Raw genomic sequence first — 27,326 nt, 5'->3', positions numbered from 1 at the left:
AGGCAGACTCCATTAAATATTTCATCTTAACTAGTTCACATATTCTTTCATTTTTATGCTAAATTAATTCAAAAACAAAAATTAAACTTTAGGAAATGCTAATAGTATTCTGATATTGATTTTTTACTGTCAGGAAATCTACTTTGCTTCAATTCCCTAATTTCCAAGGTTGCTCTGTCACAACTACTGAGACTTCTGACACCGAAATAACACAACAGCAGTATTTCCATACAGATTTATTTATGGTAGAATTTATTCTTGGGCAGATTTTTTAATAAAGTGCTTGAGACTTGTCACACAACTTCTTGAAAATATGAAATTGCAACAAAAAAATAGTTACACAAAGTATCCTTTAAAATATCCAAGTCAAGAATTTCATAATTCATTCTCCAAAGATTACAAAAAATACTATTAGTAAGAAACATTATGAAATACCTGAAGGTTACACTTGGAATGGGCATTTATTTAACTGTTCTAAACCTCATTTTTCCCCTCACCAAACAAAATTTTCTTTTTTTGACATAGAATTATGTCAAACTACCTCTCCTAGTAGAGGTCACATAGATGGGTAACGAACAAAATCAGGGAAAAAATTAAACCCCGGTTCATCTTCAACTGAACCCTAGCAAGCTTTCAGTGGTTCAGGTCTGAGGAGAAAATAAGTCAAAATGACTGAAACTGTTCAGAAACATTGCTCCTAAATGCAGTACAAGATATAACCACTGAGTAGTCCCTTCCTACCCCTGTGTACATCTGTTTCCAAAAGGGTAAGGTGAACTATTAATTAGAAATATGCAAGCATGGGCTTCCCTGGTGGCGCAGTGGTTAAGAATCCGCCTTACAATGCAGGAACACGGGTTCGAGCCCTGGTCCAGGAAGATCCCACATGCCGCGGAGCAGCTAAGCCCGTGCGCCACAACTACTGAGCCTAAGCTCTAGAGTCCGCTGAGGCACAACTACTGAGCCCACGTGCCACAACTACTGAAGCCCGCACGCCTAGAGCCCATGCTCCGCAATAAGAGAAGCCACTGCAATGAGAAGCCTGCGCACCGCAACAAAGAGTAGCTCTCGCTCGCCGCAACTAGAGAAAGCCCGCGCACAGCAACGAAGACCCAACGCAGCCAAAAATAAATTAATTTATTTTTTAAAAAAAGAAAGAAAGATGCAAGTATGTATCATTAATGCAACAGAATTCTGATACCTCTAACAAAGTTAATCTAAGAGGATAAAATTAGGATATATGTCTTCAATCTAAATATCTAAACAGCTAAATAAAGTCACATCAATGGTGAAAACAGTGAAGACCACCTTTGTTTAAAAATGCCTTTTGAATAATAATGTTGAAAAATGAATTATTATTAAAACAAAAGGAGAGCTCAAAAGTAGCTTTTCAACTATATAGCTAATAAAAAAAGGCCACATGGTGGCACTATACCACCATCTTTCAAAACAGCGCAAGACCTTTTTAAAATTACATAAATGAACAAATATAAGAATTTTGAAAGGCATTCTGAATTTATGACTTTATGGATTATAAAACAGTGTGCAGTTGGATGTAGTTCAGAAACTTGTCTAATCTGAATGGAAAAGATGACCTCATCACACAGTTTCATAAATTATGCTCAAAATTGACAGACAAGAGAGACAGCCGAAGAAAATAATGCTTATTAGTATTTGATAGGTTGTGTAGTGCAGTAAGTAAATGATGTTTATGTAGTTTGGGGGACAGCTATTAAATGGCAAAAAGGGAGATCACAGTGTATGGAATATATAATCCTACAAAAAAGGGAAATCACCTACAACATTGTTATAGTACTTTAAAAAAAAAAATCTATCCATGATATTAGAGTCAGTGTTGTAGTCCAGAGAGAGCTGAAACAAGTTCACATTAAACTACAAAAAAAAAAAAAAAATCGATGAAAAATCACTGATACATCTGCTCACAACCTGTGTAGATTAAGTCACCTTGAAAAACAAATAACATTTTTGAGGTAATCACATTCTTTCCTCTCCAAAGACAACAACAAAAATCTGTGGACAAACTTAACATCTCATGGCTCTCTTGCAGCTTAAACTTGCCCAGTTTGGTTTTCCATTAGAGTAAATAATATTCCATGTTCGATGGGATTTTAAGTGAGATGAAACTAGAAGTACGCCATTTTCTTTTTTTTCTCCATTCCTTTTCAAATTGGCGTTCTTCAAACTCTCAATCTGTAGGGTGCTCAGTTTTTGTAGAAGACAGTGTACACAGAAGTTTTAAGATAAGAAAGGGGTCAGCTAAGAACTTCATCTCAGTATAAATGCTTTTTAAGGCCACGTTATATATATGGTTGAGTTTTCACAAATTATTTCACAAATAACTTTCTATTACAGAATGGATTAAGGATGAATTTATTTTTATAAAACAATTTTACTTTGAAAAGACCCACCCCACATAAAGATAGTTCCAAAATACTGTACATTAGATTGAGAGACCATGTCTATTTTACAGAATGTGACAGCCTGGGACCCAGTATGGGGCCTAACAAGAAGCATTTGTGGAATTCAAATACCTTTACCAAAAATTTTAGATGTTTTATAAATGGTTATAATGGGCCAATGAGCATTTTTAGGGGTAAAATCACCTCACATTTTCTACAAGTTATTTAAGGAGAAACAAAGAAAACAGCTCTAGATGTACTTAGTACTTCCTGGTGTGAACCAGAGATTACAAGCCGGAAGCTACAAGCTGTACTCAACTCACAGATGCATTTGATTTGGGCCCCCAAGTTGTTTTTTGTTTGTTTGTTTGTTTTTTGTGGTACGCGGGCCTCTCACTGTTGTGGCCTCTCCCGTTGCGGAGCACAGGCTCCGGACGCACAGGCTCAGCGGCCATGGCTCACGGGCCCAGCCGCTACGCGGCATGCGGGATCCTCCCGGCCCGGGGCACGAACCCGCGTCCCCTACATCGGCAGGCGGACTCCCAACCACTGCGCCACCAGGGAAGCCCACCCCAAGTTGTCTTTAAATCACTCTAATGACTTGCCAATATTTAAAAAAGCGAGTGTTCTCACAAAAGTCCAGATTTCCAGCTTCTCTTGAAAAATAGGAACTTGGCCTCACTGGGCCAACGGTGCAGCCCCCTTGGGTGGGCAGCAAGCAGCTCTGGGACCGGTCAGTCCCTATCAAGGTGCCAGTCACCAGGCGACAGGTATAATCGGGCTGGTGCTCTTGTTCTCTTTCAGTAAAGTGAAAAGTGGTATGTCTTTATCAAAAGATAAACTGTGAGGAGGGAATCTTTTACAACAAGGCAAAAAAAGAATCTATTTCTTCGTGGAAATGAAAAAAAAATAAGAGTTGAATATGCAAAGTATGTTAGATCAAAAGAATATAACCTAAGACGTCACTATGAAACAAGCGTGGCCAGCTTTTCTCATTTATGTTTACCTGCTTGGCCCTTGGACACCTGCTTTCATACAGTTGTTCATTATTAAAGTTCAATAGTCTTCATATATTCATTATTTTGTACATACCTCTTAACGATCATGTAAATTCTACCTATTTCTTTAAGATTCAAATCAATTGTTACTTCTTCCATGAAACGTTTTCTGATCCCCTGAATCAGGGGGAAAAAATCTCCATATTTTCAAAGTTTGCCACATTCTATCATGTGTATATATTTTTACACACACACGTAATCTTTCCTTCCAATCTGTAAACTCTTTAGGAAGAGATCCATTGTCCATTTGTTCATTTATTCACCAAATATTTATTCTCGCCCTCTGACAGCCCTGGAGATGTAAGGAGTTTCTACTCTGGGAAGATGGTATTTTAAGGCTGCCACAGGGACAGGAACAGAGTTCTGTCCCAGTGGACATGATGCCTAAAGTGAGATGGAAAGAGTCTTGAAGAATAATGAGACTCAGGCAGGAGGAAGGAAGAGTTCCAAGCAGCAAAATAAAGCACGGGAAAAGGTCCACAGGCAAGAGGGTGGAAATGAAAGTAATTTGACATTGTTGGTCAGCCTGGCGGTAGGGTGACAAAAGATGAGGCTAGAGACAGGGAAGCAGAGGCCAAATCATAAAGGGCCTTGTACACCCATGTTAAAGAGTTAGCCTTATCCCAAGAGTACTTGGGAGCCAGTGAAGGGTATTAAGCAAAAGAGTGACATGGTCAAATCTGGTTTTTGACAGATAACCCTAGTTGAAGTGTGTAGAAAAACTGGGAGTGGGAATGTGGCTGAGAATGGAGGAAGAGAGACCAGTTGGGGGCAGTGATTCTTCAGGGGAAATACACGGTAGTTTAAACCACTGGGTTCATGGCACCAGACTAGTGAACTGGGTGGTTTTAAGAAATATTTAGGAAAAACGTAAGGAAATTTGGCAACTGATCAATTATTCTTGAAGCCCTCTTTTCTTATTCCTCGCACTAGATACTATTCACTGAATATATATATGTTCTTGGAATTAAAAAAAAAGCTGCCCCCTTTCAAAGATTTCCATCACAGCAACAAAGTAAGAACCCCACGTTCAAATAGGAAACCCACATTATCTAAGTTATAAAATCATCTGATACCATTACAAGAAAAAGTCACTGGGGTTGCTTTCATACAGTAGTTTTTCCCCCTTTTATTGAGATATAATTGATATGTAACATTGTGTAAGTTCAAGGTATACAATGTGATGATTTTGTTTTTTTCTTTTTTGGCCATGCCGCTCGGCTTGGGCTTGCGGGATCTTAGTTCCCCTGACCAGGGATCGAACCCGGACCCCCTGCAGTGGAAGTGTGGTGTCCTAACCACTGGACCACCAGGGAAGTCCCTACAATGTGATGATTTCACAATGTACAGTGTGAAATGATGACCACAATAAAGTTAGTTAACACATCCATTACCTCACATAACTATTTTTTTTTGTAGTGAGAGCATTTAAGATTTAGCAACTTTCAATTATATAAGAGAGTACTGTTAACTAGAGTCATAGTAATTATAGCTTACATACCTCTTCATCTGCTAATCCTTCTTCTTCCATAGCCACTTCTAATTTCTTCTGCCTTTTCAAAAAAAATTATTTAAATTTTAATATGTACCTAAGTATTCCCATTTAAGAAATGTACATTTATTTTTTCAAGTTTACACTCAGTTTGCCATGCTAAAAAAATCTTTCAAGTTGAATCAAAATAATCACTAAGAATAGTGACTAATATTTATAAACATATATGCACATATAAATATTTCTTTCTCAAAATATAAATACAGTCCAGAATTAGCTGCCTCATACTAGCCAAATGAATAATTTACTTCTAAAGCTGCCTAAATGAATCGTTAGCAAAGGTGACTCATGTTCTGATACAGAAAACTCTGTTATCTAGTGTTCAAATCTCCAAAATCATTAACATTTATCAGAGTTTATACTAGATGTATAAAAAGGTAACTACAGTGACTAAAAGTAAAATTTTTTAAGGTGGACATCCCTGTGCTCAAACCTTGGTTTTAACGCTTATTAGCTAAAGGAGCTTGTCTAAGTGCTTCACTTAAACACTAAACTTGATTTTCCTAATTAATCACAGAAAGATGTTCAGTGCAATTAAGTATATTTTATTCTAATTCTTGGAAAATTGGAAAGTCATATACGTACATGAAAAAATAACCCATTAACTACCAGAACATTTGCTTTTCTAGGTATAGCCAAGTTCAGTTCTTCAATATTTTAAAATGCACCCTTAAAGTTACTTAAGCTACGGGTGAGGGGGGTGATGGATGAAATAACTAGTAACCAGAGAGATAGCTGTGGTACACATTTTGCAACTCATTTCCAAGTGACTATTAGTATTTTATTTCCATGGTATTGCTCTTTTTCCTAAAGATAAACCTGGGAGAGCTCGTCCTAATTAGTTTTGGAGCGTCTCAGATAAAGACTAACTTTCAGGGATTTATCCAAATGGGTATAAGGGCTGAGGATTGAAACCATCATACAAATCTTTTGGCATTTGTTGTTTATGACAATATGTCCAAAGATAAGCTCTTTTCTAAACCACTGTTAAGATCCTTTTTATTTCTTATGGAAAATTCACAACAAAAATACCTAGAGCCTGTTCATAAATCAGCACCTAAAAGTATATCCTCCACTGACTTTCTCAATTCTAGTAATAAGCACCTACCCTGATGCTAATCACACTGATTTTTATCTTTTTTTACACATTATTCACCCAAGCCCAACCCTTCCAATGGACTAAGTTCCTAATGCTGGATTCTGTGCCTGCCATCAGGCACCTCCGGGCGCCACAGAGCTGCTTGTTGAATGATTTGAGTTTTCTTCTCTGCAGGAAGAATCCAAAGAGTAAGAGGACCATTAACCCAGGAGGACTATCAATATACGAACAACTTTATTCTTCTGGCAAATCCCTACTGTCCCCTTTCCTCAATCCTTGCTAAAGCTAATATTTCAGTAAATTATCCCTCCTTCTAGGGAGACATGCAATAACTTCTATCCATTTCCATACCTAAATGAGAAGACCCAAGGACTTCTCTTGTACCTTTCTAAAAAATAGCTTTCCTTCTAAAATGACCTTATGCTTTGTTCTGATTGGTACTTTATTTGACTTATGCATTTATCCAGTTAATTAAGCCTTAAAAATTCATCACATGTTTCTTAAAGTATTAGCTTCTAGAAAATAGCTGACTATTTAATTTGACTTCCATGGCACCACCATGCTTTTTTTTTTAATAACAGTAGATACTTTTATTCCTATTTTCCTTTGTTTGGGAACAGAGAGCAAAACTGAATTATTTTAAGGTTTCAGCAATAAAAGACAATGAACCTTTAAAATTCTGATGAATAACTTGAGTGACTGTCGAAAAATACAGGTCTTTCCTTCCTTGGTTCTCTTTTACTTTATTCAGTCTCCCTTGATGATCTGCTCACTTCCAGAGACTTCCATTACATTTACAATTAGTATAATTTCTTACATGTTTGGATTTATTTCTAACTTATGGTGTGGTTTCTACTTGTGCCTGCCTTTTGGTATTTCAGTTTTCCTTTTTCCCTTGGCTTCTTCTGAACTTATTTTTCCCCCATCCATTTTCTTTCCTTCTATTAGTTTGAAAGTTACAAACTCTATTTTTATTCTTTTAGTGGCTACCCTAGAAATTACATGTACACTTAATTTGTCAAAGCCCTAAATTAACCAATCTTTACCCCTTTCTGTGTTGTATCCCTATCCTTAGAGACACACTGATCTCTAAGAACAATTTAATTCCACTTACTTCCCTCTTGACTGACAGTCTACTGCAGGAAAATACTTTTTTTTTTAATACATGTGACATTATCATTATTGTTGATTTTTCTTACACAGTCAATTTTGGCTGAGATTTAGCCACATATTTACATTTAGATCTTCTGAATGCGATCACTTTCCTTCTGCCTAAGTCGAATCTTTTGGAATTTCTGCTGATGGCAATCTCTTAGTTCTCTTTCCTCTCTTCCTTTAGGAAATTTGATCAAAGATACGTTTGTTCTCCTCACTATTCTCCACGTTTCTTAGCTCTCTTTTATATTTCCTTACTCTAAGTTGACTTCCGAATAGTTACTTAAGTTTCATTTTCTAGTTTTAATTCTCTCCCCAGCCACGTCTAATCTGTAGTTGGACCTGCCCAAAATTATGTTCAATACCAGATTCTTCCCCTCGAGTTCTGTTTCACTAAGTTGTACCACTTTCTGGTTGCCCAGGTGTGAAATTTCAGAGCCAGCGTTGACTACTTTCTCTCACATACCATATTTGGGTAGCTGCCATGTTTTTTCTGTCTTTCTCACTCAGTTCTTCCCTGTTGTTGTCATAATCCTAAAGCAAGCCTCCCTTCCACTGGCCTGGACTACAGCGCTAGCCTTTCCTGTTTCTGATCCCTCCTCCCACAATCCACTCTGTACATCACAACTAAAGTAATCTTCCAGAGAAACACCTGTGATCATTTAAATCTTCTGTTCAAAAGTTTTCAAGGCTCTTTACTACCATGAAAATAGCTCCATTACAAAGCATCCAAGGCTCTCAGGAAACGGTAAAAATCCAGCTTGAGTTAAACTGGACAGTGCCTTGACCTGGCAGTAAAGGTGCTTTCTTCTGTCTCTGATATCCTTCCTCCTGCTCCTTAACCTCTTTCTTCTCCCTTTTATGTATATATAAATAGTACTCTTCCTTACGAGCTCTGTTTAAATGCCACCACCATTTATGAACCCTTCCCAGTGGCCTTAGTCAAAAACAATCTCCCCCTTCTTTGCCCTTCTCAAAGGGCATACTTTTCACCCTTTCATGTAATATTCATGTGCATTATCTCCCTTACTATATGTTTCCTGAAGGCAAAATAACGTCATTCATTCTTTTTATAATTCTCCCATTTCCACTGATATACACACAACACCAAATGTTTCTGGATTAAAGGCAGTCATTAAGTAGCCCTCTAAAAGAAAGTATAAAAAAAAAAGAAAGTATAAAGATATACCATAATTTCATGGTTAGAAACGTTTTGTTTAAAACATCAATTGACATGTGATATAAGTGTATAGGTGCCCAGGACAGGACACTATTCTGTGAAAATAAAACAAGGAACCAGGTATACTGTCAGCATACAGGGACCCACAATATTTATATTATTCATGGACAACATGCTTACATCCCACTTGCAGTATAACAGCTTACTTAACTACACAGAAAATTCTGACCAGCCTTTACTATACCTGGTTTCTCTCTCTTCATGCTGTAAAATGAGGTTGCTGTAAAAATTCTCCAGCGTGAGCTTGGCCACAGTCACTCTTTCCCGGGTATGGTTGCTCATAGGAAAGGTGGTTGTGGTCCCTGCCGTCATTGCCATAGTAACAGAAACTAGAACAACACAGAGACACAAATTACTCAATAGAAAGAAAATGTTCTATCCCTTTTAACAAACTCTAGAAATGGTTTAATTTCTACTAGTCAACAACATTTTACCCTAACAGTTAAGACATTCAAATGAAACTCAAATCCCTGTAGGAACCAGGCAGGAAACAAAAATGTGTGATTCAAGCCAGGTGACAACATGGAAGTTTTATGGCTTTTCCTGAACAATGTCTGTCTACTTAAAGCCAACTTTTAAAAACCACTGAGCCAGCCAAACAAAGTGCTGGTTTAAAGAAGATAATGTGGGGACTTCCCTGGCGGTCCAGTGGTTAAGAGTCCGCACTTCCACTGTAGGGGGCACGGGTTCGATCCCTGGTCGGGGAACTAAGATCCCACATGCCACGTGGTGTGGCCAAAAAAAGAAAAAAAAAAGATAATGTGGATAATTAGACAAGATAAGGAATGTAAGACTGATCTCTGGTGGCTGCTATAGGTGGGCACTGACCCTAAGAGACTTGCCTACCATAGTCCACATCTAGACCCCCAAAAACACCCCACAAAAAACAAACAAACAAAAAACCTAGAATGGTTCCATACATTAAAGAGGTTTTTGCTTATCTGGACGGGAATCATAACAGACTATCCTAGAGGAGATCCAGATTGCCAGGGTGACCATCCAATGTTGCATTCTTAGCTGAAAAGTATTCTTCCAAATCTGCCACCTATTTCCCAACACCTACCTCTCCTTAACTACATAAAGACACAGAGCCCTGGATATCGACCTCAACTGGGCTATACTCCAGGGATAGTGGAATGAACCAAAGACCTTTCTTGTTCTTCATGTGAAACAAGTCAAATACAGGTTGAAAGTAAACAGTTTAACTATGGCAAACTCCCAGTTCCACTGTTGTCTTAGTGGGTTTATACCTCCATTTACTGCTTCAGCCTCATTATGTCGATTATTTTAACATCATAAACTTGTTCCTCTGCTGACTACTATAAATCTTTTTTTTTTTTTTTTGCGGTACGCGGGCCTCTCACTGTTGCAGCCTCTCCCGCTGCGGAGCACAGGCTCCGGACGCGCAGGCTCAGCGGCCACGGCTCATGGGCCCAGCCGCTCCGCGGCATGTGGGATCTTCCCGGACCAGGGCATGAACCCGCGTCCCCTGCATCGGCAGGCGGACTCCCAACCACTGCGCCACCAGGGAAGCCCCTATAAATCTTTTTATAACAAGAAGCTGATGACATTACTTGTTTAAATTGTTCATGGCACGTACAGCAAGTCAAATTAGCTTAGCAAGATAAACAAAGACAACCCACAAACGCGGAGTGCTGGTATCTAAAAGAAACTTGATGAGAGTTTATTCATTAATTTTCCCCTTTTCTTGCCTGAGGATTTAAGGCAGTGGCACTCCTAGGCATGACTGCATTTCTTCCTCACAGGAGCCTGGTAAAGAAAGGAAGTGAAGCTTGGACAAGTCACACAGCTGGTGAGCTGCAGAGTCCAACTCCACCCAAGTGCTAACTCCAACTTGCCTTTCTGGCCTTATCTGCTGCCCTTCCTCACCACTCACTCTTCTCCCAACATACTTGGCCCTTTCATGCCTCCAAGCCCTCACAGGACCTATTCCTGAACCAGTTACGTCCTACACTCTATTTGCAGGCATCCTGCTGATCCTTTACAGCCCAGTTTGTCTGAAGCCTTACTGCGGTGACTTCTCTAAGGTTCCCTGCCAGAAGAGACATCGATGGAGCAGAAGGGGCCAAACGGCATTCTTTCGAGCGTGCTCTCTACCATTTGTAACAAATACTCCCAGGACTGGTGCTGATCACTTCACCTGCCTATCCCCCTAAACTAGGAACACTTCTGGGCAAGAACTTTTTCTGAATCATTTTTGAGCATTCACCTTGATAGCACCGTATTGGACACACAGTAGGCATTAATGAGTGAAGGAGTCCACCTATCAAATGGCGGGGGGAGGGGGCGGTGTGGGAGGAGCATTGAAAAAATTAGCAAAAACTGCCTATAAAGGTTGGCAACTGTGGAAAACGAAACTTACTGAACCTTGGAGTCAGATATTTAGAGATCTAATCCAGGTCCTGCTGCTAACTGATCACATGGTCTTATTCAAATCACCAGAACGCTCTGAACTCAAGTCACTTTCCGGCCCAGACAGGAATTACAGTACTTGCTCTGCCTCGTTCACAGGCCTACTCTAAGGCCATCTGAGATAATATAACGTAGAAATTATACAAATGTAAGACATTATTTTAGGCATCTAGTTTAATTTTTTAATGTGCTTTAATGATAGTGAGCATTATTTTTTAAACGGTAATAAAAATAAGCTCAAGAATTATTCCGGCCAAGTGATTTTCAAGCACTAAGCTTGGAATGCTACCTAAGGCAATGCTGCCATACCGTCTCTGGAAATCTCACCTGGGTTCGTGTTTTATGTTTCAGGATCACATGCAGAAAAGTCAAAGAAAGGAAAAGAGGGAATGGGATTGTATATAGCAAACATCCCAAATCGTGTTTGCTAATTGGGATTTGGGGATTTGGTGAGGAGAGGGCAGCTGGGAGGATGGACTAGAGGTGGAGGAATTCAAGTAAATTTAGGAAATCCAGATTACACAAAGTTTCTTACTGCAAGACTTCCTGGCATCATTAATATGTTAATATGTGTCCTGAATCCTCAAAAGAGGGTTAGGTAAACATTTGCAGTAGTATTCTAGGGAGCCTCTTAGGCATATAAAATTAAAATTTATAGATAGTTATCTTTAAACACTGGTAAAAAAGTGCCTGCTACTCTTTTTCAATATCTGGGGGAGGGGGACTTAGAGACTCCAACAAAGAGTAATTAATACCTAGAAATTTTAGAGTGCTTTCTGATTTGTCCAGAGTATCTGTAGCTGATAGAGAATTTTCAGATTGGTTTGCCAATTTGCAGTAGGAAAAAAGGTCAAGACCCAACTATAGTTATCTATAGTTTCCTTTCAAAAAGTGAATGATGAAAAGACTAACAAACAAAACCATGCCCCTCGAAAAAAAGCACAAAGAAATAACACATCAGTAATATTTGTAGAAGTTGGAAAGAAAGATGTATGATGAACTCAGGGTGTGGCCTTGGAAGGCAGCTGACACGCTGCTCTGCTCTGTCTGGCAAGAAGCAAGGTCTGGCCTTCAGCTGCCAGCGTCGCAGGACAAGGGAATTCTGGAGGCTCCTTTATCCTCGCCAAGTTCACAAGAGACTGATACACAAGACATAATGGCAATTTGCTGATTCACACAATAAGAAACTGAGGAACACGAAACAGATACTTGTATCTCTGGGCAAATGTGCTCCGTCCTTGTAGACAAGCTGAATGTACAGACTGAAGAAGACTGCTTGGTAAGCATGGCATCAAAACAGAGAACTGTTATGCAATTTAACTGTTTAATGGCATAAGGATAAGGTGGAATCTTAAAAAAAAAAAAAGATCGATTGCTATCCTGCCCAGGACACCTCTGCCCACTTCAAAGTGGCTAGAAGAGATGGCCAATATTAAGCCCTGCTACTGACTGGGCTTTCCCAGATGATGCAAAATTGGGGGGGCTAGCAGTGGGCAGAAATATTACTGAGAAAAACTTTGGGGGAAATTTTTGTGAAACATAAAGAAGTTAGGGAATTGAAAACAATTCCAAACTACAGAAATTGTTTGCATTAACAGTACAGAAATAAATATGAAATTGTTTTAGATAAAGATTTTTGAACCTGAGGCCTTTATAAAAGAGGGGTAAAGAGAAGATCAGGTTTCTCCATTATAAAGACGTAATGAGTTTATAACTCCAAGATTCAGAAGTGGATATCGAGTAATGAAAAACAACTTCCAAACGCTGTATAATTTAACCATCATCACTATGGTCTTTCCATTCTAGTTATACATACATGCAAGAGTGCAAGCCCTGTTTAAAAACCAAATCAGAGCAAAACCTATGTCTATTCATCTTTGTAACGAAAGTATTACAGCACCTGGCAAAGTGCTGAGCACACAGTCGGCATTCTGTAAATGACGGTGAGTAACTGAACTCAAGTTTAATGGATTTTAAATTATATATGTCCCATATCTAATAATTTCCTTTGGATTAAAAACTAAAGAATTACTTACTGTTATGTTAAGCTTCAGAGAAACAAATCCTACTTGAGAGAAACCACTACAGTAAAAGCCAAAAATCCCACCCTTAGTCTTGACTGAATAACATCTTTTAGAGATTAGCTTAAAAAAACAAGAAAAAATTATTACTCTCCAACCAGACACAGGGAGGCTTTATAAAATTCAAATTAAACATAACTAAGAACAGAAGTGACCAAGTTATTAAAAAGAATGGTCTGGATGACTGGCACTTATTATACTGCAGACTTATTCCTCTAATGGATTTCACACTGTTCTTTGTCTTTTACTAAAGCCCTTTCTTTAGCCAGAAAAAGAACAGGATACAATTTGCAAGTCTAGAATTCCTGGACTGATAAAAACAACACTAGGTGCCCTTGGATTTCCTGTTCATGTGTTTTCTCCAGACTCCCCTGTTCATTAATGGAGACTCTACCAATCGTTGAGTCCAGCATTCTTTCGTGTTTATCAAGCCTGGGGAAAGGAGATAACAAATCTGGCACTCAGGCCATCTATAAATACATGTAGTGCCTCCAGCATTTGCCATCACGCTTCTAAAATAGGAAAACAGAGCTGCTTCACCTGACTGGTGAAACACTATTTAATCGATGATTTCACCTTAGCTTCCTCATATTATATTTCAGAGTATCATTAATGCCTTGGTGTATAAAAATTTTCCTAGATTCATCATTAGTTGCCACCATAGTGTCCTAGGCTGCAACAGGTCCTCGGGTTGGACACTGTGTCCGCTGGGTCCCTAATGATAACAGAGCAGCCACAGCTTCTTTCCTCTATGAGGTACAATCCGAAGAGCAAGAAATTCACGGTCAGGTGAGAGTTCAAGTCCCAGCACTAACTTTTACTAGTTGTATTATTTCCAACCAACATTTACTGCAGATATACACTACCTTCCAGCACTGCACAAAGTACTAAGAATGATAAAATACAGTCCCTGCCCTTAGGGAGTTCACAATCCTATGCGGACACAAGGGAAACTCAAGGAAAAGTGTAGTCAGAGGTTTAAGAGAGGAGGAGATGCCTGAATTGAATCTTGGTGGTGGGTTGGGAAGGATAAGAGTTCACAAGTCAGACAGCCAGGGCAGAAGAGGAAGAGGTGAAAGGGCATGAAATCAACTGACACACTTGAGTGTAGAGAAGGGCTTGAGTATACATTTGGTGAAACAGCCAAAGATGAAGGTGGAAAGTCAGTTAGGAATCATGATAAAATACCTTTTATGCCATGTTAAAAAATTATCCTGAGTATAAATGGGAGTCACTTAAGGCTTTTAATTAAGTGAAGAATAGCCAATAAAGAACATTAATTGAGTGCATAACCCAGTACAAGAACTTTTCTAAAAATGTTGCATGTTTTAATACTTTTAATCTGCCTAACCACCCCTAAAATTCTATCTGATTGGCACTTCAGATAGATTATGCTAGCAAAGGGAAGATGGCAAGAAGGCTGGGAGTAGACTAGACTAGAGGAGTGTAAATCAGGTTAGGGGACTCAGTAATAAACACTCAGGGGTTACAAACTGGTGGCCTGCAGCCATGTTTTGTGTGACTTGCACCATGATTCAGACATTAGAAGATTTCACGTAAAAATCCAGATTTCTGGTTCCTCTCCAAAAATCAAGTCTGTCAAATTTGAACCCATATTCCTGCCTGCAAATAGGCAGCAAGGATAGAAGAAGCAGGCCCCTTGCAAGACCGCATCCCGCCAGAGTCTGCCAACTTTCTTCCCTCAGGCCCAGCCTCCTTCACTCCTTGCATTACCTGCCTGCTTCCGTTAGCATTTGAGATTCCAATCCTGGTTTAGTGCAGAATAATAAGGGCCCAGTTTCACATAGTAGTAGAAGAGATTAAAAGAAGGGCTGAGATACTCAACTGAAAACACTGAAACCTATAATTCAATTTCAGATTTGGATGACTGGGTAAATGTTGATATCATTAGTAAGAACAGGAAGTATAAGAAGAGCTAACGGCGGGGAAAGAAAATAAGTTCAAGGCTGACCCTGTGTTATTTCACCAGACACAGGATCCATGTCTCTAAAATGGATATAAGCCATGCCAGCCTTACAGAGTGGATGTGATGCTCCAATGATGGCAGAGCGCAGTGATGAAGGCCCCAACGCTAGGTCTGAATCTTGGCTCAGACACTCACTGGCTGTGTGAGTTTAGGCAAATTACTTAAACTTTCTGTGCTTCAGTTTCCTGTTGACTAAAATAAAGATAATGATGGCCAACTTGTGTACATGCTTATTATGTTAATGCAAGACTTACAAGAATTATGGAAGTTAAATATTTATAAAGGACTTAGAATGGTGCCTAGCACAGAGCAATGTCATGTGTTTGATAAATCAATATGTAAATGAGAAAATATTTTAAACACATCTGGCTCATATTAAATGCACAAAAATGATGAATTTTCTTCCCTTCCTTACCCAATCCTCCTGCTCATTCTTCCTTCCTTGAGCTGCTATCCTAGTAAGTTAGTTTGTAAATTTATTCTCTAGTGGATATTCTCTATCTCTTCTAGTCTTCAAACCTACTTGATTTGAAAATTTAGAGTGCTTTTAGTGGAGAAAGAAATGTATCAAAAAGTACTTACCAGTTTTCTAAATAGAAAGACTTGAAGTAGAAAAAAACAAAAAAAACAACAAAAGCTTTCGGTAGAAGTCTTACTAGAAGTTAGTGGTGATTTGCGGCTATGACTAGGACAGGAGAAGGTGTTCCAGAGAAAAACTAATCACTCCTCTTACAAGATGGAGTAATTCTCCTGAGACAACAGACATCCACTCTACTTATAATCTATTTACTGTGTTTAGTGCCAAGAGCTTTTGTTTTTCATTAGTTAATGTGACTCTCTCCATTTGGTGTGTGTCCTGTTCACTAGTCCAGAGGAGCGAATTCATACAGACGGTTGTCCTTGCTTTCTATGTGTCATAAGCCTGGTGGTGATGGCACAGTGGTGCTGAAATCAACATTATCATTTTTATTTTCAAACCTGTTTTACAAAGAGGCATTTTTCCCTGCTGAACCAAAATATAGTTCAAAGGTTGAGCTCCCAAAAGCTTATTTAGCTATAGTAATACTGTTAATAGCAGACTATTTAAGTATGTTGATCCGAATAATTATTAAAAATCCCTCTGCACATTGTTTTTTTTAACTTGAGAAGGGAAAGTGTTTATGAAGTAAATGTAAACAATTAAGCTAAATTAAACTGAATTAAATTTGCCAAACCAAGTAGTAGTAATTTTATCTAAAAACTGGCCTGTTTACAGATCTTAATGTTTAGGTAAGGTAGTACCCCATTTTTCTCAAAAATATTCAGAAAGAAGCCATCTATTCTTAAATGTATTTACAAAATTAAATTTTCTATCGTTATAGCTGTCTAGTAATGCATTAGATCTTGCCTGCAAAAGATGCTCAGTTCAATCTACCAAGTCATAGTGAACTTAAAAAAATAAACTGGGGCTTCCCTGGTGGCGCAGTGGTTGAGAATCCACCTGCCAATGCAGGGGACATGGGTTCGAGCCCTGGTCCAGGAAGATCCACATGCCGCGGAGCAACTAAGCCCGTGCACCACAACTACTGAGCCTGTGCTCTAGAGCCCGGGAGCCACAACTACTGAAGCCCGCGCGCCTAGAGCCCATGCTCCGCAACAAGAGAAGCCACCGCAATGAGAAGCCCTCATACTGCAACGAAGAGTAGCCCCCGCTCGCCACAACTAGAGAAAACCCGCACGCAGCAATGAAGACCCAACACAGCCAAAAATAAATAAATAAATAAATTTAATTTTAAAAACTTTTAAAAATAAATAAATAAAAACTAAACTACTTCAGCTGAAATGCCGAACAACTTAGATACTGATAATTTAGCACCAGAATGGTAAAACAAACATTTAGATAGTAGAGGCATCCCTAAAAGAATTTTAGATCAAGTTCTATTAATTGGTACCCTCATAAACACACACAGGAACATACTTGCCTTTATTAGACTAAAAGAGGAAAAATAAAAATCACAATTTGCAAGGCAAGAAGTGGGGGGCATGGGGTGAAGGGGGGAGGGGGAGAGTAAGGGAGGACCAGAGTGAGGACTTCAAAGCTATTTGTAATGGAGAATTATGCAGAAACAAAACAACAAAAATAACATGGGAAAAAAACAAGGATTAATAGATTATAAAAATATATCCTTATTTATTAATATTTTATTTACATATAGAATTCATATATGTAGAAATTATAGAATTTACAAACATGAAGTTAGTAGCCTAGAGAAGTTCTTGGAGAGCGAGAGAACGTGAGAGGGAGTGAGGGGTTACGAGTGATCTGGAGCCTTCTGGGCTCCCAGCCTTAAGCTGTGGCTCTGAATTGGGAGGTGGAGGAGTAAGATGAACAAAGACATTGAAGGCGCCAAGAGAACTACCCCTCCCTGCGCCTTGTCAGATGGTCACACCCCCATCTACTTCCAATACCCAACCACATGAGTTTTCTGTTTTTCGCCTCTGTTATAAAGAATATGGGTCACTGAAAGAAAGACAATGATTTTCTAAATAAAGTGTTCAATTTGAAGGTTAAAATTTATGCTTTAAAAAGTTAGTTTTAAAGATAGACATTTAGAAATGGAAAAATAATCCTGTTCACAAAAGTAGCAAGGAGGAGGAGACAGAGAACAACATTCATAAAATCCCTGGAATAACCTTGATCCAAAACAAAACAAAACAAAACAAACAAACAAAAAAAACTGTTGGCCTTTTAATGAAGAAATCTCATCATAGATCGTGGAAGGAAGGGAAGAATTATTCAATTAATGTGCGGAGACAACTGGTTATCTATTTGGGAAAAAAAGCAAGTCAGAGATGTTCATTTCACTCCAAAGATCAAAATAAATTTCAAGTGGTTCAAAAGGGTGAACATAAAAACTAAAGGAAAAAACAGAAAGGAAGGAAAAAGAAAGGGAAGGGAAAGAAAAGGATGGAAAAGAACGGCAAATAAAAGTAAAAGGAAAAATTAAACTTCAAGAAAATAAGATGAATAACTGATCTTTTAAAGGAAAAGGACTGTCTTAAAAGGAAATCACCACAATGAAAATACTGCTAGGAATCATTACAGAAAAATTTGGAATATACATATATGTATGTCAAACAAGATTAAAGGATAGCATTTTAAGCGAAATTGCAAAGTAACATTATATATTAACCGCTTATGTTAAAAATACCTCATACCCATGTTAAAATAACAAACTATATTTCTTAAAACATATATAAAGTTCGTAACAGCTTTTATAACATTAAAGTTGTAAAGAGACAATAAAAACCTTACTAGTAAGTGGCTAATACTGATTGACAAATATATATAAGTAAAAGCAGCTAACAAACATATGAAAAATATTCAATTTTACCAATAAATCACAGACATGGAAACTTTAAAATAATCAATATATTCCCTACCTGAAAGTAGCCACAGTTTTGGGGAAAACCTTCTTGGTGGGGTCCAGTCTATCATCAGACATCTTTCTACACATCATCTGTGTTCATGTGTATGTTTTTCTAGCTTTATTGAGATATAATTTATATATAAGGTTGTGTAACTTTGAGATGTACAATGTCATGATTTCATATATGTATATATTCAGAAGCAATTATCATAATGTTAGTTAACACATCCATCACCTCATATAGTTACAATTTTTTTGTGTCTAGCGAGAACTTTTAAAATCCACTCTCCTAGCAACTTTCAAACATACAATACTTACAAATACTTTCAACTTTCAAGTAACAGTATAAAATTGTTAACTATAGCCACCACGTTGTACATTATATCCCCAGAACTTATTCATCTTAAAACTGGAAGTTTGTAAGTGAAGTCAGACAGAGAAAGACAAATATCATATGAAATCGCTTATATGCGGAATCTTAATGTGGAATCTTAAAAAAAAATGATACAAATGAACTTACAAAACAGAAACAGACTCACAGACTTAGAGAAGTACTTATGGTTACCGGGGGGAAGGGGGGAGGGGGAGGGATAGATTGGGAGTTTGGGATTGACATGTACACACTGCTATAATTAAAATAAAATGCCTTTCCATGAAAATAAAACAAAACGAAACTGGAAGTTTGTACACTTTGACCACCTTCACCTACTCCCCCTCTCCACTCCATCCTCACCTCTGGCACACTGCAACCACCAAGCTGCTCTGTTTCCATGAGTTTCAGTTTTTTTATATTCCACATCTAAGTGAGATCATACAGTATTTGTCTTTCTCTGTTTGACTTATTTCACTTAGCATAATGCCCCCAAGGTCCATGAGTGTTGTCACAAATGGCAAAATTTCCTTTTTCATGGTTGAATAATATTCCAGTGAGGTGTGTGTGTGTGTGTGTGTGTGTGTGTGTGTGTGTGTGTGTGTACCATTTTCTTTATCCATTCATACATTAATGGGCAGTTAGATTGTTTCCATGTCTTGGCTATTATAACACGAGGGTGCAGCAGTGTCTCTGAAAGTAACTTTATTTCCTTTGGATAGATACCAGAAGTAGAATTGCCAGACAATATGGTAGTTGTATTTTTAATTTTCTGAGGAACCTCCATACTGTTTTCCATAGTGGCTGTACCAATTTACATTCCCACCAGTAGTGTACAAGAGTTCCCATTTGTCCACATCCTCAATAACACTTATCTCTTGTCTTTTTGATAATACCCTTTATAACCAGTATAGAGTGATATCTCGTTTTGATTTGCATTTCTCTGATGATTTGTGATGCTGAGCACCTTTTCATGTAACTGTTGGCCATCTGAATATCTTCTTTGGAAAAATGTTTTTTCAGATCCTTTGCCCATTTTTTTATTGGATTGTTAATTTGCTACTGAGCTGTATGAGTCCCTTGTGTATTTTGGATATTAATTGGGGAGATTTTTGATTACTGATTCAATCTCCTTGCTCATTACTGGTTTGTTCAGATTTTCTGTTTCTTCAGGATTCATTCTTGGTAGGTTGTATGTTTCTAGGAATTGATTTCTTCTAGGTTGCCTAATTTGTTGGCATGTAATTGTTCATAGTAGTCTCTTATGATCCTTTGTATTTCTGTGGTATCAGGGTAATATCTCCTCTTTCATTTATAATTTTATTTATTTGGGTCCTCTTTTTTTCTTGGTTAGTTTGGCTAAAGCTTTCTCAATTTTGTTTTTTCAAAGAATCAATTCTTAGTGTTGTTCATCTTTTCTACTGTTTTCTATTCTCCATTTCACTCATTTCTGCTTTGATCTTTATTATTTGCTTCCTTCTACTAACTCCGGGCTTAGCTTGTTCTTTTTCTAGTTCCTTGAGGTGTAAAGTTATGTTGCTTATTTGAGAGCTTTCCTTTTTCTTAATGTATGCTTTACATTTATCACTATAAACTTCCCTCTTAGAAGCTTTTGCTACATCCTGCAAGTTTTGGTTTGCTGTGTTTTCATATTCAATTGTTTCACATTTTTAAATTTTCTCTTTTGATTTCTTCTTTGATTCATTAGTTGTTCATGACTGTGTTATTTAATTTCATGTATTTGTAAATTTTCCAGCTTTCCTCCTGTTATTATTTCTGGTTTCATACTGTTGTGGTCAGAAAAGATACTTGATATAATCCTTATCTTCTTGAATTTGTTGAGACTTGTCTTGTAGCCTAACACATGATCTCTCCTAGAAAATGTTCCATGTTCACTTAAGAATAATATACGCATTCTGCCTCAATGGGATGGAATGTTCCGATTTTGCCTGTTAGATCTATCTGGTCTAATTCAAATCTGCTGTTTCCTTATTGATTCTCTGTCTGAATGATCTATCCATTAGTGAGGGGGGTATTCAAGTCCTCAGTTATTATTGTATGGCTGTTTATTTCCCCTTTTCACTGTTAGTATTTGCTTTATATATTTTGGTGCTCTGATGTTGGATGCACAACTATTTACAATTGTTCTATCTTCTTGATGAATTGACCCCTTTATCATTATATAATGACCTTCTTGTCTCTCTTGACTATTTTAAGCTTAAAGTTTATTTTGTCTGATATAACTATAGCTCCCCCTGCTTTCTTTTCATTACCATTTGCTTGAAATAACTTTTTCCATCCCTTCACTCCCAGTCTATGTGTTTTCTTAAAGTGAGTGTCTTGTAGGCAGCACATTATTGGATCTTCTTTTTTTATCCATTCAGCCTTTCTATGCCTTCTGATTAAGAATTTAATCCAATGACGCTTAAAGTAATTATTGATAGGTTAAGACTTACTATTGCCTTTTTATTGTTTTCTGACTGCTTTGTAGATCCTTTGTTCTTTGCTTCCTCTCTTGCTACCTTATTTTGTGAATGATGACTTTTTGTGGCAGTGTGCTTTGACTCCTTTACTCTAGTCTTTTGTGAACCTACCACAGAAAGTTTTTCCTTCGTGGTTACCATAAGGCTTACATAAAACATCCTATTTTAAGCTGATAACAACTTAACTTCAATAGCATATAGGAAATTTATACATTTAATCCTCTGTCCCTCACATTTTAGATTATTGCTGTTACAATTTACATCTTTTCAATATTGTGTATCCAATAACAAATTACTGTAGTTATGGCTATATTTAATACGTTTGGTTTTTAACTCTTTTTTTTTTTTTTTTTTTGTGGTACGCGGGCCTCTCACTGTTGTGGCCTCTCCCGTTGCGGAGCACAGGCTCCGGACGCGCAGGCTCAGCGGCCATGGCTCACGGGCCCAGCCGCTCCGCGGCATGTGGGATCTTCCCGGACTGGGACACGAACCCGTGTCCCCTGCATCGGCAGGTGGACTCAACCAATGCGCCACCAGGGAAGCCCTGTTTTTTAACTTTTAAACTAAGTTTTTAACTTTTAAACTAGGGTCGCAATTTCAAAGAACCAGATTTTGACCATATATTTACCATTACCAGTAAGTTTTACACATTCAGATGTTTTTATGATGTTAATTAGCATCCTTCAATTTCTGCTTGAAAAACACCCTTTAGCATTTCTTGTAAGTTAGGTCTAGGGATGATGAAATCCCTCAGCTTTTGTTTGTTCAGGAAATCTTTTTCTTTCCTTCATTTGTGAAAAACAGCTTTACTGGGTATAGTATTCTTGGTTGACAACTTTTTTCATTCAATATTTTGAAAATCATCCTCCCACTCTCTCCTGAACTGCAAAGTTTCTATTAAGAAATCGACTTACAGTCGTATGAGAGCTCCCTTGTATGCAGGCTTACACATGCTAGCTGAGGCTACTGCCCATATTCTGCGGTATGTGGCGGTGCTGCTGGCTGGGCTCTGTGGTTGGGTGAGACTGCTGGCTGGACTCTACATCCAAGCAGAGCTGCTGGGAAGGCCCCCTCACACGGTGGGACTGCTGGCTGTACCCATGGTCAGCTGGATTCCGCAACCACCTCTGGCGGGGTGAGGTGGCAGGCTGTGTTCCCTGGCAGGGAACACAGGTTCTGCAGGTTGGACTCCATGAATGGGAAGGTCTGTGGCCTGGGCTCTGCGGTTGCTCCTGGTTGGGTGGGGTCTCAGGTTGTGCCTCCTAACCAGATGGTGCTCCTGGCTGGACTCCATGTTAAGGGGGGGGGCCCAGGCTGGGCTTCGCAATTGGGCAGGTTATTGGCTGTGCCCTACTGTTGGACAAGGTCACCGGCCAGGTTCACTGGTTGGGAGAGGCTGTATCCTGCAGTTGGATGAGCTACAGACTGTGCTTTTCAGATGGCCAGGGTCACTATCCAGGCTCCCTCAACAGGTGGGGCTGCAGGCTATGCTCTGCAATTGGGCAGGGTCAGTTGCTGGACTCCCTGCCTAGGCAAGGCCACAGGTTGTGTTCAACAGTTGGGCAGGGCCCTAGGCTGGGCTCTGCTGCGGACCAGAGCAGTAGGGTGGCTCCACAGCTGTCACCACGGTTTCCTGGTCAGACGGGACTACAGGCTATGCTCAGCAGTTAGGCAGGACTGTGAACGTGCTTCTCTGCCTGGGTAGGCCTGTGGAATAGGCTCCACGCCCAGTTTGCTCATTGGCTGGAGACCTAAATCAGGCCAAGTTGCTAACTGAGCTCCCTGGCCAGACAGGGCCACCAGCCTGCCTCTGCAGATGGACAGAGCCACTGACTGGGATCTCTGCTCAGGCACCACTGTAAGCAGGAATGTGGTCCACCAAGATCTGAGCACTGGTTGCTGTGAACCCCACCTACCTTCTCTGTCTCTAGTGTCTCCCAGTGGTTGAGTCCTACAGATTTCCCCAGTGATTCCTGTGAGGTGAAACCCAAGTGGGCTTCCCAGGAAGTGTCCCGCATCACTGGGGGAGCCGGATGTCCAACTTGGGCTCTTTTTCCCACTAGAAAAACCACAGACTCAGGGGGACCCTCTTGGTGTGGCACTGTGCTGGCCCGGGGGAGCAGCAATGCATTCAGAGGGTGGCTGCTCCTTTCCCCCTTTTAATGTGGTCGTTCTCAGTCTCTGCAGTCCCGAGGGGTGCGTCAACCTCACCCCTGGGTTCTGGGATTTTTACAATGGTGTCTGGTCCATAGATAATCAATAATTGGTCCTCTTGTGAGGGGGACTGAAGCTGGCAATGACTTATGTCACCATCTTGATGATAACTTTCCCTGTGCTTATGTTAACTGGTCGGGATTAATCATTTCTGACAGGGAACGTGGCAATTTATATCAAGAACCTTAAAGTTGTTTTTTTATCTTTTGACATAAATAATTTCACCTTCAGGAATCTATGCTAAGAAAAGAGTCAAAATTGCAGCAACGATTCGAAGTTGTTTTTTTTTTTAAATCAAAGCATTATTTAAAACAGCAAAAAAAAACAAATGTTTAAAAGTAAGTGAAATGACTGATGGAATGGTGATAGCATGAAATATCATGGAAATAATACTGAAGAAAATTTTCCCCCCAAAATTTAACAACATGAAAAATAATGTTAAGTAAACAGGATACAATGTTCTATCTTCAGGTAAAATATAAACTCAACTATATGGGGGGAAAGGGGGGTAAATTAGGGTGAAATATGATGTGAAATTATGGATGATTTAAATTTTGTCCTTTATCATTTTTTGAATTTTTTAATTTTTCCATAATGGGAAAACAACCATTTTTATAAGAAAAAAAATATTTAAGAGTGTGTGAGGGTGCAGGTAGGAACAGTAAAAAGGAATCAACTTGCACTTTTCAGCCCACAGAGGTGGTTTTCCAGGTACCACGGTACTTGAATTTTTTCTCTATGAACCAAATTCTTAGTTTTGGTTTAGTGGAGGATTGTGAAGAATACCAAAAAGAGTCTGAGGTCCCAGCATAAAACTAAAGGCAACCAGAAGACTAATGGGAATTCTGCAAAGTTTTTCAGTCATACACTTCTTTTTAGGGAAACATTGTTTTAGTGGCTTATACCTGTGCATATTTACAAGGGCTCAAACTGTCACTCTCTTCTCATATAGCTTTTCTACTGGTGACTCAAAAGGCCCATACCGAAATCAAAAAGCAAGGCAGCACAAATCTCAGCTAAATGAACTTCAAGTCTTACTTAAGGTAAGGGAACTACTTCTCCAAAATCATAAGAGACAAAATGATTGCTCTAGCTTTAAAGAAGATCCCCACTCCCCTTTACTCCTTCTTTGCCTGTTTTAAAGGAGATAATAATGCATGATTCAAAGCACCAGTAAAACCAAAATTGCCTATTTTGTGCTAAAAGGTGAAGGTTTGGTGTCACATAGAACAACCAATGAATGGGCAAGGCAGGAAAATGGTGAGTTGTGAGAGGTGGTGTGACTTGCTGGTAAAGGAACGGGGAGGAGTTTTGGGAAGCAGCCTGAACACACAAATCCCTCAGCAGCCCAGTTATAAAAAGTCTGGTCATCTCTGCACTATTACGTTTCACTTTCCTAAAAGTAAGCTTCTAAGAGGAGAGACAGAGAGAGAAAAAGAGAGAAACAGACCAACCTTCACACACACAATCAAACTTGAAAACAGACCTGAGTTTAATTGAGGCTGTAAAATATAAATTTCATTAAATGACTTTAATTAAAAATACAGGGGCTCCCCTGGTGGGGCAGTGGTTGAGAGTCCGCCTGCCGATGCAGGGGACGCGGGTTCGTGCCCCAGTCCAGGAAGATCCCACATGCCGCGGAGCGGCTGGGCCCGTGAGCCATGGCCGCTGGGCCTGCGCGTCTGGAGCCTGTGCCCCGCAACGGGAGAGGCCACAACAGTGAGAGGCCTGCGTACCACAAAAAAATATATATATATATATACATATATATATATATATATATATATGAACTCCTATTTTAATTTCCCCATTCATTCAAAATATTCAAAGCTTCTACATCACTAAATAGCTTCAGGAGAGACTTAGGTAGATTCCTCCATTATATCAATTTCTTTTATATTTCTTAGTTTTAAAATTACTGGGTTGCTTTTTGTTTGTTGTTTCTTTTTAAATGAAAACCACTCGCTGAAAGAGATCAGACTAATTTAACAACATAAGAGCCAGAAGCAGAAGTCCTTTTTGAGGGCAAAGATTGGATTAGACTAAAATTAAAACATGATATCATGAGTTACCTTTAGTTATTTTGAGTGATTTAAACTCTCCCAAGAGACTTTTGACCATTACAACTGACCAATGAAAACTGCTCCCAGCTAAAAGCAGACATACCATATGACTCATGAGACTCAGATATTGTGTTTAACACACAGAATACTTGACTTCTGCAATCATGAGAAAATCCAGGAGGTATCCACCTCAGTAAGACACCAGAGAACAGAAAACTTTAAGGCAGAAAAAAATATTTTTAGTGCTAGTGACCTTTATAATTAATACTCGAACAGCTTATTATCTAAGTATCAAACAGGGCCATACCACTTTATTGAACACAATTCTGGTTTATTTGGAAAACAAAGAGAGGAAAAAAATGCCTAAAATGGAATAAAAAGTAACCAATACAGTTTTTTGTCATCAGGGATAGCCTGCAATTCAAGTAAACATTCTGGCAAACCCTTCCATAAATCACTTTATGAGCTCAATTCTGTTCAGCATTTTTCTAGACTCCACTAAAGGTCTCGGGTCACAAATTTAGCTCGCCACCAGGCAAGACTGTTAGAATCACAGAACTCGAAAACAGAAACTCTATTATCTAGTCCATCTCCCTCATTTTACAGACGTGAGGCCCACAGTCACTTGGCTATCTGGGGCAAAAGGCTGGACTAGAACAGGCCACTCAACCTTTAGGGGAAGCCCCCAGTCCAGCTGGAGAGTCCACAGTGCAGTGGCAGCTCTAGGACACTGTGTGGCCCCTGCAGAGACGCTGCCCTTCAGAACACTGACAGCTAGGTCAGTCCCGGACCACAATGGTGCCTACCAGCTCTGTCATTGATGTCCATGTCTGACACTGACACTGCTTCCTATCTTAGGATTACGGGTGTGTGGATCAAATAACTGGTTTCTGCCTGCTTTTCAGATGACCGAAGAATGACATTTTTACCCCAAACTTCCTGGAAGCCAAAGTATTGCGACTAAAGTCTTCTTAAAGGCTATTAGTACCACGATTACAGAAGTTAGTCACCATTAAGTGATCTAGATTTAGCTTGGGACTCTACCTCTATCTATAATTATTTCCTTATAAAATTATGCCCCAAAGTGAGGTTCTCAAAATCATACATACTGTAACAGGGTCCTGTGTACTCCTTGTCTAAGACACATGGGCACGAGGGCAAACCTAAATGTACAAATATTCAGGTCTCTGGAATTTGCCATAGGTATTCTATAACAGATGAAATAAGGTTTCTAAAACATAAAAGTACATTTTTTTTCCAAACTGGAAATATCTTCTTTTCTATTTATGAAAGTAAAATATCTGTCATGTAAAAATGTGAAAATATCCAGAAGTATATAAACTGCCAAGTGAAAGTGACTTCACCATCCTACCACCCATAATATCCGGTTTTAACTGTTGGGTGACAGACTGGAGTTAGACTGCCTGGATTAAATTCTGGGCCTGCCACTTATGAACTGTAAGACGTCTCAGGGTGTCAGTGTCCTTATCTACAAAACAGAGATAATGACAGCATGTGAGAATTATTAACTAGCGTTGATTAAGTACTTTACAAAGTGTAGGTATTGTTCTAAGCACTTAAAACATATTAACCAATTTTAATAAGGTAGTTGATTGATCCACTAAATGGTTAAGGCACTTAGAATAGTGCCTGAGAGTTAGTCGAGGGCTCATTAAGTGCTAACTGTTGTTATATCCTTCCAAAACTTTAATGCCCATATAAACACACACACATACAGTTTTAACATAAATGGGTTTATAT

At 38.9% G+C, this 27,326-nt stretch overlaps 1 protein-coding gene across 4 annotated transcripts in view; it reads right to left on the bottom strand.

Annotated features, from left to right (window-relative positions):
• STK38L (serine/threonine kinase 38 like) overlaps nucleotides 1-27,326 on the bottom strand; it is a 79,812-nt gene that overhangs the window by 16,512 nt on the left and 35,974 nt on the right. The window contains exons 2-4 of one of the 4 annotated variants that reach the window (XM_089920403.1): nucleotides 18,449-18,551; nucleotides 8,709-8,853; nucleotides 4,980-5,031 (exon numbers count right to left, since the gene is read on the bottom strand). In XM_089920403.1, the coding sequence (XP_089776529.1) occupies nucleotides 4,980-5,031; nucleotides 8,709-8,853; nucleotides 18,449-18,503 (252 nt within the window). In that variant the 5' untranslated portion in view covers nucleotides 18,504-18,551. Of the gene's footprint in view, nucleotides 1-4,979; nucleotides 5,032-8,708; nucleotides 8,854-18,448; nucleotides 24,900-27,326 lie in introns of those variants that run through there. The other 3 variants (XM_089920404.1, XM_089920402.1, XM_022577827.3) reach the window with 3 other exon arrangements.

This window comes from Delphinapterus leucas, chromosome 11, assembly GCF_059928025.1.
Source record: "Delphinapterus leucas isolate spDelLeu-1000000601 "Yukka" chromosome 11, BTC_Dleu_Yukka2, whole genome shotgun sequence".
In the NCBI taxonomy this organism is placed as follows: domain Eukaryota; kingdom Metazoa; phylum Chordata; class Mammalia; order Artiodactyla; family Monodontidae; genus Delphinapterus; species Delphinapterus leucas.
Note: the sequence above shows the minus strand (reverse complement) of the source record. Positions and strands in the feature narration are given on the sequence as shown.